General features: G+C 24.9%; 4 protein-coding genes across 5 annotated transcripts; 2 read left to right on the forward strand and 2 right to left on the reverse strand.

The window, feature by feature from the left end:
• Positions 1–6: 6 nt before the first annotated feature.
• Positions 7–2,422, reverse strand: LOC141535910 (mini-chromosome maintenance complex-binding protein). Its single transcript, XM_074256074.1, has 3 exons — positions 2,287–2,422; positions 1,915–2,183; positions 7–1,599 (listed from the first exon to the last, which is right to left on the reverse strand). The coding sequence occupies exons 1-3, from the start codon at positions 2,291–2,293 to the stop codon at positions 103–105; spliced, it is 1,773 nt and encodes a 590-aa protein (XP_074112175.1). The 5' UTR covers positions 2,294–2,422; the 3' UTR covers positions 7–102.
• An 837-nt stretch (positions 2,423–3,259) lies between these two features.
• Positions 3,260–7,173, forward strand: LOC141535913 (N(G),N(G)-dimethylarginine dimethylaminohydrolase 1). The gene is made up of 6 exons (XM_074256077.1): positions 3,260–3,406; positions 3,613–3,902; positions 3,985–4,087; positions 6,558–6,655; positions 6,725–6,820; positions 6,897–7,173. Exons 2-6 carry the CDS (start codon positions 3,645–3,647, stop codon positions 7,149–7,151), a joined length of 810 nt encoding a protein of 269 aa, XP_074112178.1. The 5' UTR covers positions 3,260–3,406; positions 3,613–3,644; the 3' UTR covers positions 7,152–7,173.
• Positions 7,174–7,319: 146 nt separating this feature from the next.
• Beg (malonyl-CoA-acyl carrier protein transacylase beg) lies at positions 7,320–9,009 on the reverse strand. Its single transcript, XM_074256075.1, has one exon. It carries the CDS (start codon positions 8,716–8,718, stop codon positions 7,441–7,443), a length of 1,278 nt encoding a protein of 425 aa, XP_074112176.1. The 5' UTR covers positions 8,719–9,009; the 3' UTR covers positions 7,320–7,440.
• Positions 9,010–10,098: 1,089 nt separating this feature from the next.
• Positions 10,099–14,188, forward strand: LOC141536102 (integrin beta-PS). Of its 2 annotated transcripts, XM_074256354.1 has the most exons (13): positions 10,115–10,407; positions 10,533–10,728; positions 10,811–11,039; positions 11,110–11,218; positions 11,320–11,490; positions 11,578–11,844; positions 11,929–12,117; positions 12,192–12,323; positions 12,441–12,782; positions 13,049–13,264; positions 13,379–13,504; positions 13,618–13,956; positions 14,055–14,188. In XM_074256354.1, exons 1-13 carry the CDS (start codon positions 10,195–10,197, stop codon positions 14,127–14,129), a joined length of 2,604 nt encoding a protein of 867 aa, XP_074112455.1. In that variant the 5' UTR covers positions 10,115–10,194; the 3' UTR covers positions 14,130–14,188. The 2 variants fall into 2 exon arrangements, with proteins under 2 accessions (XP_074112457.1, XP_074112455.1); XM_074256356.1 differs by lacking the exon at positions 13,049–13,264 and having other exon boundaries at positions 10,099–10,407.
• The last annotated feature ends 666 nt before the right edge of the window (positions 14,189–14,854 follow it).

Genomic DNA, 14,854 nt, shown 5'->3' on the forward strand with positions numbered 1-14,854 from the left:
ACAAAATTTAGCTTTGTAAATTTCTATTAGCTATGTAAATAATTTTTTATAAAATTTATTAAAATAATTTATAAAAGTACAAAATGAAAATGTAAATTATTATTATTTAAATTTATTAAAATTAAATAAACGAGCGAGTCTTGATTTTTCCAAGGTCAATATCTGTTTCCATCTTTCAACCGATAATGAATCCTCTCCATAACTAATAGCCATAAATCTTGCAAAAACCATTAGTTGATGTAAGCTATCAGCGTTAATTAATTTGTTATCAATACGTCTCAAGTCAACAAAATCTTCCTGAATAATATCTGTTATATCATCTTTTAATTTAAATTGATTTTTCTTTAATAATTCTAAATATCCACGTATATTATTTAGTCTCTCTGGATTTTTAAGAAAATATTTTGTAGCTTCAATAATTTGTTGATAAACTTTATCAGTTTCTTGATTAATTATTAAAGGTATTTCCATAGCACATGGAATAAAAGATTTTACTTGTGATAATATCAACACTGGAATATCTGTTTCATACTCAATAGTGTAATATTTAAAATCATAATTAATTTTTTGAAATTTAATTAAATCAGTTATTGCCTTATAATTATTTTTACCATTAACTGTTACTTGTCCAGGAATTAATTTAGTTTCATCAACTATTAAATGAGTATTATTACTTAATTGTAATATTCCACTGATCAATTGATCGGAATCATAATCTTTTCGTGGAACTAAATTTAAATTATTTAAATTATCTAGTGTACATTGAAATAAATGACTTTTAGTAACAAATAATTTCAATGTATCATAAAAATTATTTGTAAAATATGGAAATTTATCAACTGAAAATCCAGTAATGTTTAATGGAAAATTTCCTAAACATAAATAATCTTTGCGTGTATAAATTCCTGATAATAAATTACAAATAACATAATTAGCAGCCAATTCATCTCCAAATAATAATTGACTCAATACTAAATGCAAGTCACTGCGTATTAAATTAACTTTAGATATTATTGAATTGTAATTTTTATAAAATATTTTTTCAACAAGTTGATTTATTTTAATCGCGTGAAGACGTGGAATAAACGATGGTGGTTGATTGTACATTTGAGCTTCAGCTATTTCAATATCATCCATCATATCTTCAGATTTTAAATCACTTATCTTAGAATTATTCAAATAAATGAATCCAACAATATCAAGTGCTTGATTTAATTTATAACAATTATCATTATAAATTTTAACTACACATGTTTTACCATCGACTATTGGAATTGGAAAATTAATTAAATGATCCTGAGAAATAATTACCTTGGAATTTATGAATTTATCATTTTTAGTTTTTCTTTCTGTTTCTGATTCTGATTCTGGTGATACAACTGATAATTTTTCTTTTTTCATAGCAGGTTCTGTAGTATCCATTGGTTCATCATAATTATCTAAAGCTCGTTTTTCAGTCGTTGAACTACTTGACGTACCTTTTGTTGTAATTATATTTTCTTTTGCCCAATCATTAAGACCAGGTATAGATATCATAAGACAATTTAGACGTTCAGAATTTTTATTTTCATCACTATCAATAACCACCTCCTCATTAGCCTGTTTATAAATTATATAATAATTATTAAAATATTAAAACATTAAAACTGATGTTTTATTTTTAAAATATAATTTGTAAGCCGTAGCATACATGAGAAAACAATTCTTTTAGCTTCTCACACCTAGTACTGCTTTTTACTACCTATTTAGTAGTTATTAATTATTTTTAGCCTCATTTTATAGAGCTTGGAATGCCAAATGATTAGTGTGACATAGCTCAAAATAAAATAATAATAATAAAAAAAAAAAAAAAAAAATTCTTCTCCAAGGAGGCTTTTAATTTATTCATTGTCATTATAATAAAAATATACTTACCAAGCATTTTAAAGTATCTTCGTACATTCCAGATCTCATATTGACACTTCCAGTATCTAGATTTTTAACTTGATATTTTTCCATATATAACTCTGGGTTATACATATCTTGAATCATCCCCGAAAAACGTACTAACTGTCCATCTTTAAGACCATGCAATGGCAAATTATTTAATGATGGTATTCCCTCAAAATTATCAATCGATTCGAGAATTTTATCACACAATTCTTTGTTCTCAATATAATATTCTTTTGTCCATTCTTTAATATCTGAAATAATAACAAAAATACTCCAATTAATTCATATAAAAAAAAAAAATTATAGGTTAGAAATAGTTAAATTAATTGAATATAATAATTATAACCATAATACCTGACATTGTTAATGTTTAGATTGATACTGTTGGACCACTATTAAAAACTTTTTTTTTTTTTTTTTTTTTTTTTTTTTTTAAATATAAATTTTATTTTTTAACGGTATTTTTACTTCCCGCTGAATCAGTTTATATTTTATATCATGTATCTCATTTTTGGCTGGTGTATATGCGTATATTATGCATCGACTATATAGTATATTAATTTAAATCAATTGCGCAAGCGTCAATTTTTAACCGAAAAAATTATATTATTGATAAAACAATCATTTGTTACTTTATTTTTATCATTTTTATATTACGAAAAAAAGATAAAATAAAAACTTTAAAAATTGTAAGTAAATATTTTATAATATTATTTCTATCACCATAAATTATATTTATTTTTTTTTAATTAAAGTTTAAAGCTGTATAACCGCCGTAGAGTGTCAAATAAAATGACAACTCAAGGAAAAAGTAAAAAAACGAAATGAAAGTAGTAATGATAATAATACAATAATAAAACCTGGTGGTGTAACTGGAGCCGGAACGACTACTATCACTAATGGTGGAAAAAATACAAAAAAACTAAGAAAAGTGGAGGAAAATCAAGATTTACAATGGACATTTTTAATGATGAAGCTATGGAAAATGCATATTACACTTGTCATAATATAATGGATGTTTTAAAATGTCGAGGATTTCCTTGGCCAGAAGCTCAAAAAAAAAAAAAAAAAAGGGAAAAAAATAGTAAATTTAATTAATTAATAATTATATGTATTCGGTACTTATTTTGATGGAGAAAAAAAAAATGATAAAATTAAATTGTAGATTATTTATTTACCTCATATAGTTGAACAAGAAATAACAGTTGACGCCATCTTAAGGATAATTATTCCGGACTGTAACAGCTGACAGCTGACATATTATTATTGATAAAATACATATACAATAAAAGTGTTTGTATGTATTATTTCTGTAATCTAGATATATATATATATATATATATATATATATAATAATCATTTGTCGACATTGTCATTTAAATCGCAAACTCACTAAAAATTATTAAGTGTCTGTGTAGTAATTAAATATTATATATTCTGTAGTAATAATAGATATATAATATAAAAAAAAAAAGTGAGTACATAAATGTTCGGTCAATTACTTAATAAATTGATTGATTAATTAATTAATTAATCAATTAATTATTTCCTGTTGTTATTTATTTATAAAATATTTAGTTGAAAAAATTGGATAAAATATTATACATTTTATACTATATTAAGCTAATAAAAATTAAAGTGTAACAATAAATAATAATTAAAAATTTTATAATTTTTAAGTATATTGTTGAATATAAAGAGAGAAAAAAATAATGCCGCTACACAGATATACACACGCAATATTATGTCGTATACCAAATGCAATAGAAAGCAAGGGCGAGGTCATAGTTGAGGAAGCTAGAAATCAACATTTAGCGCTTGCACAACTTTTACGAGAACTTGGAATTGATGTTGTTGAAATGCCAGCTGATGAATCTGCACCTTTTTGTGGATTTGTTGAAGATATTGCGGTACTATGCAATGGTATTGCTTTAATTGCCCATCCGATTGATTCTACTCGAATAAAAGAAGTATATCATTTTATTTATATTATTATTATAATACTAATTAAAAATGATGATTATTTTTATTATTATTGATTAATTATATTAGGTTGAAACTATTAGAGCAGTGTTGAAAAAAGAACTAGAAATTTCGCTTATTGAAATAGCTGATACAAGTGCTCGATTGGATGGAGGAGATGTTTTATTTACAGGTACAGGTATATATATATATATATATATATATATATATATATATATATATATATATATATATATATATATATATTAGGTGGCAAAAAAATCGAATAATTTATTTTTGATTTTATACTCTGAAAAATAGGTTCGTAGACACCTAAAAAGAATTCTCTCCAAGTATAAGCTCTTAATTATAACGGGAAGGTCCTCCGCTTTGCGGGTTTCTATTTTTTCGAATAATCAGATAAAAAAATTTATATCTCGCTTCCAATTGCTTGGAAAAATATTCCGTGGCATAGATTTTGTGAGAAATTGAATGCTTTACAAAAAAGGTCTCTTATGACTTTTTCAAAAACTCAACCGATTAAAAGATATTCATAGTTGAAGTTTGGCTATTTTAAGGAAAATATTCGTTTTTATTATGAATTTTATAAGTCGATGAAAAAAATTATTTCGGATTGCGGAACTCATGATTTTGTAGGAAATTTACTGCTCTACAAAAATGGTCTCTTATGATTTTTTGATTAAGTGAAGCCGTTACGAGATATTCATCGTCAAACATTAACGAATATCAATATTTCCAGTTTTTGATCAATAATTCGATAAATTTTAATTTAAACTATGAGTTTCAGGAAAATTTACATAAATTTGAGTTTCGATCGATAAAGAAATGTTATAATAAGTTAGATAAAGAATTATTGGAATTATCATTGATTTTCCTTGGAGAAATGCCTCAAGAAAAGATTTCTTTAAAACGTCCTGGTGCTGTTCATCATGCTAGATGGATGGCTAAGGCCATTTATAGTTTGAAAATGTATCTATTCAGAGATGAATTCAAACTCTCTCAGAAAGAATTGCATGGTCTTCGTCATTTCTGTATTTTTATAGTCACATTGTATTTAAAAGCTTGGTTTTCATCAACTTCTGCAACAACTGCTGCTTATCATGACTTGCAGTTTATGAAAAATTTATTGGAGTACAAACATATCAATCCTTTGATTTCTTCAGCTACGTGTGAAAAATGATTTCGCACTTATGGTATTTGAGCGATGAACTTGCCATTTTATCACTGTTTGACGATGGCGTTCCATTAGAAGTAAAAAAAGTATTGTTGAAGCTGTTAATACTCGTGAAGGTACAGATTCTAAAGCTAAAAGATTTGTAATTGCTAAAAAGATTTGAATTCATTGGCGCAGAGAACTCTGAGTGACTTTGTGTCTAAAAAGTCATTAAATCTTTTCAAAATCTTCGATCTACCGTATGACTTTCTTGATGTCGATGTTGAATTATGGCCTACTAATGAGAGTTATCTCGAAAATAAAGAATACTTTCAACAACTAAAAGTTGTCAATGATTCAGCAGAGCGAGCTGTTGCATTAGTCAGTGAATATAATCAATGCTTGACAAAAATGAAGAACAATTCCAGTACTTATTGCAAGTTGTCAAAGAACATCAAAAAACATTCCCAAATTGTAATAAAAGAAATTATTTATAGTAATAGCGTACTGTTATGTTAAAAATATAGACAATTATATTGCAATTGATAATTCAATAAAAATTTATCTATAAAAAAGTTAAATACTGGTTGTTTCTCACTTGATTCAATACTTTTCATATTAAATTTGACAAAGAAATATGTCATTCACTTCAAATTAAACTAATCATTGGCTATATGTCGAAAAAAATGCTCTAATTTCTTGTTTTAATGCAATCAAACAAGCTCAAGACTGAAAACAATATTAAAAAAATTGTTTATAACATTTCTTTATCGATCGAAACTCAAATTTATGTAAATTTTCCTGAAACTCATAGTTTAAATTAAAATTTATCGAATTATTGATCAAAAACTGGAAATATTGATATTCGTTAATGTTTGACGATGAATATCTCGTAACGGCTTCACTTAATCAAAAAATCATAAGAGACCATTTTTGTAGAGCAGTAAATTTCCTACAAAATCATGAGTTCCGCAATCCGAAATAATTTTTTTCATCGACTTATAAAATTCATAATAAAAACGAATATTTTCCTTAAAATAGCCAAACTTCAACTATGAATATCTTTTAATCGGTTGAGTTTTGAAAAGTCATAAGAGACCTTTTTGTAAAGCATTCAATTTCTCACAAAATCTATGCCACGGAATATTTTTCCAAGCAGTTGGAAGCGAGATATAAATTTTTTTTTATCTGATTATTCGAAAAAAATAGAAACCCGCAAAGCGGAGGACCTTCCGTTATAATTAAGAGCTTATACTTGGAGAGAATTCTTTTTAGGTGTCTACGAACCTATTTTTCAGAGTATAAAGTCAAAAATAAATTATTCGATTTTTTTGACACACACTAATATATATATATATATATATATATATATATATATATATATATATATATATATATATATATATATATATATATATATATATATATATTTTTTTTTTAAATATTGAAATTGAAGTAAAAAATAATGGGGAATATAATTTTAATCAAGGTCGAGAATATTTCGTTGGACTTGGACAGTATACAAATGAAGCTGGAGCTAGAGCAGTTGCTGCTGCATTTCCAGAGTATCCTTGTGTTCCAATAAAAGTAAATAAAAATACACATAAAGTATATACAATGTGAAAAATGAAATGAAAATAACAATAATTTAAATAGGTTCCAGACAATTATCGACTTAAAGGATTGGTTAGTATGGCTGGTCCTGATGTTATGTGTGTTGGAGCCGGTAAAGAATCACAACAAGTATTAAAGGTAGTTTAATTATAATTATAATAGTTTATATATTACTATAATAATGATTGTAAATATTTAATATTTAATAACACAGAGAATTGAAAGGGAAGCTACGTACACTTATCAAACTCTGACAGTACCAGAAGATGCAGCTGTAAATGTTATTTATGTAAATGGTACTCTTATTCATCGTAGTGAAGATGAAATTCCACTGTCTTATCAAGTTTTTGCTGAAAAAATCCAATTCCCGACTAGATCACTTAATGCGTCTGAATTATCGAAAGTCAGTTTAGGATTATCTTCTTGTTGTTTACTAGTACGTAAACCAAGACATATTCGTAGCCTTTAAATTATAATTACTGATGATATATATATATATATATATATATATATATATATATATATATATATATATATATATATATATATATATATATATATATATATATATATACCTTATAATAACAGTATACTTGAAAGCATGAAATGTAAAAAAAATTAAAAAATAATAATTTAGTAAAAAAAAAAAATTGTGTTTATTATATTATTAAATTTAATACATAGTTTATTATTATAAAAAAAAATGATTGTTATTTGTTGTAATAATATACCTAATGGAACAAAAATATTAATAATAATTATATAAAAGTACATAAATCAGAAGCTGATAAATTTATTTTTCTTAATATCGTTTTCATTGTTCCATTAGATCCTAAATCAAACGTTTGTGGAAAATTATTGCCCTTTGGTCTTTTATATATTTCATGAATTATTTGTTCCCATTTAACTGGTGAAATTATTTGTTTAGGTAATAAATGAATAATGTCTTTGATAGATCTATATGGTTTAGCAGTAACATTAGAATAAACAGGTATTCTTGGTTCTTGAAATTGTATATCATCAAGTGCTTTAACAAATGATTTTAATGCTGGTTTCATCAGAGGCGTATGAAATGCACCTGTTACTGTTTGTAATTTAAATACCTTACGAAAATTTAAATTATATGAATTATTAATAATATATTCAAGAGTCTGTTGATGACCAGCTAAAACTTTAGTTTCATTGCACAAATAAATAGCTATTTGGCAAATAGGTAACGATAAACCTAAATTTATTGAAAAATTACGAGCTTCTTGACAAGCTTTACTTATTTTAGTGTCATGCTTTGAAATAACAGTCAACATTCCTTGATTAGGTTCTTGATCAACAGCATATTGCATTCCAGCACCTCTTATACCAGCTAATCTTATTCCATCTTCGATGGTTAATGCTCCCGAAAATATTAATGCTGTTAATTCACCAACACTGTAACCAGCAGCGGCAATACAATTTTCAGTAGCAAATGAATTATCTTCCCAAATTTTTTCTAATGCTGCCAGTGATGTTAAAATAGTTGCTGGTTGATTAAATTCTGTTTTATTTAACTTTGATTGTGGTCCATTTAAACAAATATCCAATATATTATATCCCAATATTTCATTACCAATATCAAATAATTTTTTTACTCGGGGATAGATTAAATATTTTTCAACAGCCCCAACTTTTAATGTACCTTGACCGGGAAATATAAAAACAGTTTTATCCTCTGGATTTATTTTTTCTCTTTTTTTTTCATTATTATTACACAATAATGCTATTCTATCTCCAGCTGAATTATACGGTGTAGTTGACCAACTGGTATTTGTTATTTCATTAAAATTTGCCGCATCATTAATTAAATTTAATATATTAATATTATTATCATCATCATCATTTTTTTTTAAAAATTCTTTTTCATTTTCTTTAACTAAATTATTATTATTATTATTGTCATTTGAAAAATATCGTGATGTTGTTAAAATTATATATTTTGCAATAACTAAATTATTTTTTAATATTGATTGTTTATTAAAATTGTTTATTATTTTAGGCCACATAGTAATATTTAGTAACAATCACAGTAAATATTTCACTTTAATAATTTAACTTATAATATATATATATAAACACGTGTTTTTTATAATAAATAATGATAATAATAATTCTATGTGGCGGATGTCGCGGTCCTGCCGCCTCGGTCACGCCACTAACGGCCAGAAGTCCAACTAGACCAACCAAAGCGCCAATCATAGGAGCGGGAAACCCTCGCACTTCGATTACTAAACAGTCACGCACACACACTCAAATTCTCCCGCCTTTTGATACGCCATAGCTGTTGCGTGATTTGGTATTATTGTGATATCTTATTATTATTATTATTATTATTATTATTATTATTATTATTATTATTATTATTATTATTATTATTATTATTATTATTATTATTATGGATCTCGTTTGTGATCTGACTAAATATAAAGTTAGACGCTAAGTACTTTTTCTATGTAAAAAAATAAGTTAATAAATATCATTGAATCAGTTTTACTTTGCAAATAACATCATTATTATTTTAATATATAGTCTAGTATATAATAACAACTATATCTAGTTGTATACTAGAGCCACCTATTTATCACTATTAAAACTAGTTGATAACATATTTATTCATACCAATTGTTAATAAATTAACTGACTATTTGTAACTCATTAATCATTATATATATATATATATATATATATATATATATATATATATATATATATATATATATATATATATATATATATACCCTGATAGCCACCTTACCTATAACTTACTGTCAATCTACGTCCGCAATTTGAAGCAAACTTGACGGAAAGAGTTGGCAAAGCGAGCGATTACCTATTAGTTACCTATAACTTACTCTGCAAATAGACGTCAAAACTTGCTGTACAAGTATTTCCTTCAAATTGTAGTCAAGTTGAAAGGAAATTTAATTACAAGTTTGATTGTTAACTTGTATTCAAGTTGCGGCCGTAGATTTCCGTCAATTTGCTTACAACTGTTGTTGAAAGAAGAATTACCGCCAACTTGATGTATAAATTAACCGTAACTGCTGGAAGTCAACACTTACTGAGAAAGCGCTGACTATCAGGGTATATATATATATATATATATTTAGAGTTTTTAAAATTATACAATAAATTAATTTTTTTTTTTTTATTTAATTAAAATTCAACATTGAACGTTTTTATAATATTTATAAAAATTTTACATTGTAAGATTTTTATGTTAAAAAAATGAGTAATATCATTATATATGTAAATGGTATTTATCGAAGCGATGACGCAATTTTACAATGTCACATCAGAGTAAAGAGTAAAGAGTGATGACTTATCGGCGTATCGTAGATCAAGTATGCATCATTTCCGTATAATATTTTATTATGAATAATGTAAACTAAACTTTACCACCGCAGTATCCTTTCAACACTCGATAGTGATTATTATATTACATTTCTTTATCTTTATTTTTTCTCGTTCTATTAAAAATTATGTATTATTATAAAAAATATTTAATAATATTTGGATTTATAGTAGTGTTTATAAATCCATTAAAAGAACATTATTCAGTAATTGCAATAACTAATAAAAATAATGTTGTAGAATATGATCAAGAAAATATTAATGCACAATTATGTGCAGTGCAACAAACGTGTTCCAGTTGTTTGCAGACGCCAACATGTATTTGGTGTGCATCTCCTATGGTAGTACTCTATTATTATTATTATTATTATTATTATTATTATTATTATTATTATTATTATTATTATTATTTTTATTTTTTAAATTTTAATTCATCTAGATAGAGAATTTTATTGAAAATTTTTAGGATAAGGAAAAAAATATTCAGCCGTCAGTTCGTTGCATAACAACAAGTAAATTTAATAAACAATGGTGTGATCCTTCAAATATTATAAATGAAACATCAAAAATAGTTATTGAAAAAAATATTCCACTGTCATCAATAAAAAATCGAGAACCAGTCCAAATACAGCCACAAAAAATCAAACTTTATCTTCGAAAAGGTATTTAATTTTTTAAGGTGTATTTATTTTTTATATATTTATGTATTAATTAATTTTAATCTTAGATTTATGATTATTTAAGGAGAAGAGTATACATTAAAATTAAGATATACCCAAGCTGAAGATTATCCAGTAGACATGTACTACTTAATGGATCTTTCAGCATCGATGCAACCTTACAGGCAACATTTATCTGAGTTGGGCGCTAATTTAGCGAGTGTTATGAGAAATTTAACTAGTAATTTTCGCCTTGGATTTGGTAGTTTTGTTGACAAAGTTACTTTACCAATGACTGATACTCAGCCTATCAAGTAAATTTAATTTATATTGTTTTTATTTTTACATGTTTAATATCTTACGGTTATTTTTTTATTTTTTAAGATTAGAAAAACCATGTGATTTTATTGAAGACAATAAAAAAACTAATTGCGCGCGGCCTTACGGTTATAAGCATCAAATGTCTTTATCAGAAGATTCAGATTCATTTCGGGTAAATTATAATTTATCATTTTTAACTGTGATACTATTGAAATAATTATATATACAGTTATTGTTTTTTTTTTTTTTTTTTTTTTTATTATTATTTAACAGAGTAATGTACGAGCAGCTCCTATTTCGGGTAATCTTGATGGACCAGAGGGTGGATTAGATGCAATAATGCAGTCTATTGTTTGCACAAAACGTATTGGTTGGAGAGAAAAAGCTCGACATCTTCTTGTTTATTCATCGGATGCTAGTTTTCATTTAGCCGGCGATGGAAAAGTAATTAATATACATATATAAATATTTATACTATATTGCTGTTAATATAATTTTTTTTTTTTTTTTTTTTTTTTTTTTTTTTTTTAGCTTGCTGGAATAATTGAACCAAATGATTGTCAATGTCATTTAGATAATAAGGGATTTTATACTCATTCACTTTTACAAGACTATCCTTCAATATCTCAAATAAATAGAAAAGTTGGTCAACACAATGTTCATATAATATTTGCGGTTCCAAGTACTAAAAATAATACATATCAGTTATTAAGTCAGAGTCTAAGTGGATCTTCTATTGGTTTAGTCGAAAAAAATGATACTATTAATGTTATCAACTTGATTAAAAAAGAGTATGAGGTAATTTTTTTTTTTTTTTTAATAAATATTATAATATTATAATGTATATAACAGAAAATTATACATATTATTTTAATACATCAGAAATTAGTCGAGTCAGTGAAAATGATTGATAATGCACCTCAACATATAAATGTTAAATATTTTTCAAAATGTTTAAATACAATTGATAATAAAGATTATGTTGATAATAATGATAGTCAAATGAAAGAACAGTCTAAATGTCAAGGACTTCGTTTTGGTGATGTTGTCGAGTTTAAAGTTGTAATTAAGGTATAAAAATAATAATAAAATTTTGCCTTAATTTATTTAAATTCAATTATTAGAGTTTTATTTTATTTTTATAGGCTACTGAATGTTTATTATCGAGTAATTCGGAGTATAATAAATTTGAAATAAAACCAGAAGGTTTAAATGAAAGTCTTATCATTGAATATAAAGTAATTTGTGAATGTCCTTGTGATAAACCTGGCAATAAGGTAATTTATTTATTACAATAATAATAATAATAATTTTTATCTGAAATTAGTAGTTGCTGGCTGGAATAATTAAATTTTATATATGTATTATAATTTTTTTTATTATTTATTGTTAAGGGATTTAAAGTACATGCAGAAGAATGTAATTACAGTGGATCTCTTAGTTGCGGAGTCTGTTTATGTGATAAAAATTTTTACGGTAAATATTGTGATTGTCACAATATCGCCAACGATCGCAATAATAAAAGTGAAAATAACGATAAAGTACCAAATGAAAATAATAAAGGTATTGTAAAAGAAGACTGTCGAGCATCAGTTAATGACACTGTCAATTGTAGTAATCACGGTACTTGTAAATGTGGTATTTGTGAGTGTCACGTTCGTCCAAATCCATTAGAAAAATTTAGCGGAAAATATTGCGAGTGTAATAACTTTTCATGCAAACGTAGTAATCGCCTGGTATGTATCATATATATATATATATATATATATATATATATATATATATATATATATATATATATATATATATTTTTTTTTTTTTAATCTTATTCACTGGTTGGATATTATCATTATGTGGTGGTCATTGGTCGTTATTCACACCAACTCCGTGGTCACTTTTTCCATATCATTATAATTATATTTATTATTATCATTATTATTATTATTTTATTATCTTGACTCTCATTTTCACACTTATAATATTATATATATTTGTATAAAAGCTCTGCGGTGGAAATGGTGACTGTGTGTGTGGTTCATGTAATTGTTATTCTGGATGGAGTGGAGAGAGTTGTGACTGCCACGATAATACTACATGTTTTTCACCTGGAAAAAATACTGAAATTTGTAGCGGTCACGGAGATTGTATTTGTGGAAAATGTCATTGTAAACTTGAAAATGATGTATTATACTCGGGTTCTTTTTGTCAAGATTGTCCTGTAATTATATTATTATTATTATTATTATTTAAATCATACACGCAATATTTTAATAATCACTTGTATTTTTATTAACTTTTATTTTATTTTATTTTTTTTTTTATTTGTATTTAGACTTGTCCGGGATTACATTGTGATAAATTAAAGGATTGTGTTGAATGCCTTGTATATGATTCCAATAGTTACGATCGAGTTGGTAATGCTGGTTGCTATCATTATTGTCATGATGAAATAAATATTGTATGTTATTTGTTTATTATATATATATATATATATATATATATATATATATATATATATATATATATATATCATATAATATTGGTGACTTTTTTTAATTTTTTTATTTAAAGGAAAAAATTGACAAAGTACAAGTTAATTCGAGTGAACACGAAGCAGGTATACGAATGTGTCGTGTACCGACAAATGATAGTTGTACTTTTGTATTTAAATATCAACTAATAAGTAATCGTGGAGATATTTCAATTTTTAAAATAACAGCTCAAGAAACAAAAGATTGTCCTGGAATACTCTCACCAATTCCCCTTGTTGGTGTTGCAATTGGTGTTATTTTAAGTACAGTTCTCCTGGGGTTTGTTATTTTAATGATATGGAAAATTCTAACAATTGTTCACGATCATCGTGAATTTGCTAAATTTGAAAAAGAGCGTGCTATGGCTAAATGGGAACGCGTAAGTTTGATTTGTATTATTTTGTATTACTTTTTTAAAATTTACAATTCATTTAATAATAATTAAAAATATAAACATTATTATTTTTAATGTTTTAGGGTGACAATCCTTTATACAAACAAGCAACTACAACTTTTTGTAATCCAACATTTGTCGAAAGTAAAAATAATTAACTAATTAAAATATATCAAAATGTGTTTATAAATGTAATAAATTTTTTCAATTTTGTTCATTGACTTTTGAATTTGTGAGACTGAGACTGATTCTTCAGGGTATTCTCTTAATTTTTATCTCGTCTCTGAATGAATGCAAGTCCTGAATAAATAATAATTCAGTTGAATAGAAGACCCGGCGCTCTTTACTAATATAAATCACTACGGCACGTCTGTATCTTTACATTGCATCGATTTTATTGATTATTTTATAGCTTTAACTACTATAAATCTTATAATACAAAACTTAAATTATAAATCTTATTTTTTTTTTTTTTTTTTTTTCAATTGTAATATACCGATGAATTTTTATGGATATAGATGTTATTAAAATATATTTCATAATTAATAAATAAAAATGTCTAGACAATATATAATAATAATAATAATAATAATAATAATAATAATAATAATAATAATAATAATAATAATAATAATAATAATAATAATAATAATAATAATAATAATAATAATAATAATAATAATAATAATAATAATAATAATAATAATAATAATAATAATAATAATAATAATAATAATAATAATAATAATAATAATAATAATAATAATAATATTATATTATTATTATTATTATTATATTATTATTATTATTATTATTATTATTATTATTATTATTATTATTTTGTTATTAAATGCTCAGGGGGTTATCCCCGGAGTCCGATTCT

The sequence above is a fragment of the Cotesia typhae genome, unplaced genomic scaffold (assembly GCF_013202065.1).
Source record: "Cotesia typhae breed Kobodo isofemale line unplaced genomic scaffold, CoteBio_Ctyphae scaffold_152, whole genome shotgun sequence".
Lineage (NCBI taxonomy): Eukaryota > Metazoa > Arthropoda > Insecta > Hymenoptera > Braconidae > Cotesia > Cotesia typhae.

Excerpts from the sequence above, each read along its gene's own strand:
- LOC141535913 (XM_074256077.1), top strand. The coding sequence starts at position 3,645 with ATGCCGCTACACAGATATACACACGCAATATTATGTCGTATACCAAAT. Across the intron at positions 6,656-6,724 it reads ATCCTTGTGTTCCAATAAAA|GTTCCAGACAATTATCGACT; the intron begins GTAAATAAAAAT and ends TAATTTAAATAG. Across the intron at positions 6,821-6,896 it reads AATCACAACAAGTATTAAAG|AGAATTGAAAGGGAAGCTAC; the intron begins GTAGTTTAATTA and ends TTAATAACACAG.
- LOC141536102 (XM_074256354.1), top strand. The coding sequence starts at position 10,195 with ATGTATTATTATAAAAAATATTTAATAATATTTGGATTTATAGTAGTG. Across the intron at positions 11,040-11,109 it reads ACTGATACTCAGCCTATCAA|ATTAGAAAAACCATGTGATT; the intron begins GTAAATTTAATT and ends TTATTTTTTAAG. Across the intron at positions 13,957-14,054 it reads CTATGGCTAAATGGGAACGC|GGTGACAATCCTTTATACAA; the intron begins GTAAGTTTGATT and ends TTAATGTTTTAG.
- Beg (XM_074256075.1), bottom strand. The coding sequence starts at position 8,718 with ATGTGGCCTAAAATAATAAACAATTTTAATAAACAATCAATATTAAAA.
- LOC141535910 (XM_074256074.1), bottom strand. Across the intron at positions 1,600-1,914 it reads AAGATACTTTAAAATGCTTG|GCTAATGAGGAGGTGGTTAT; the intron begins GTAAGTATATTT and ends ATTTATAAACAG.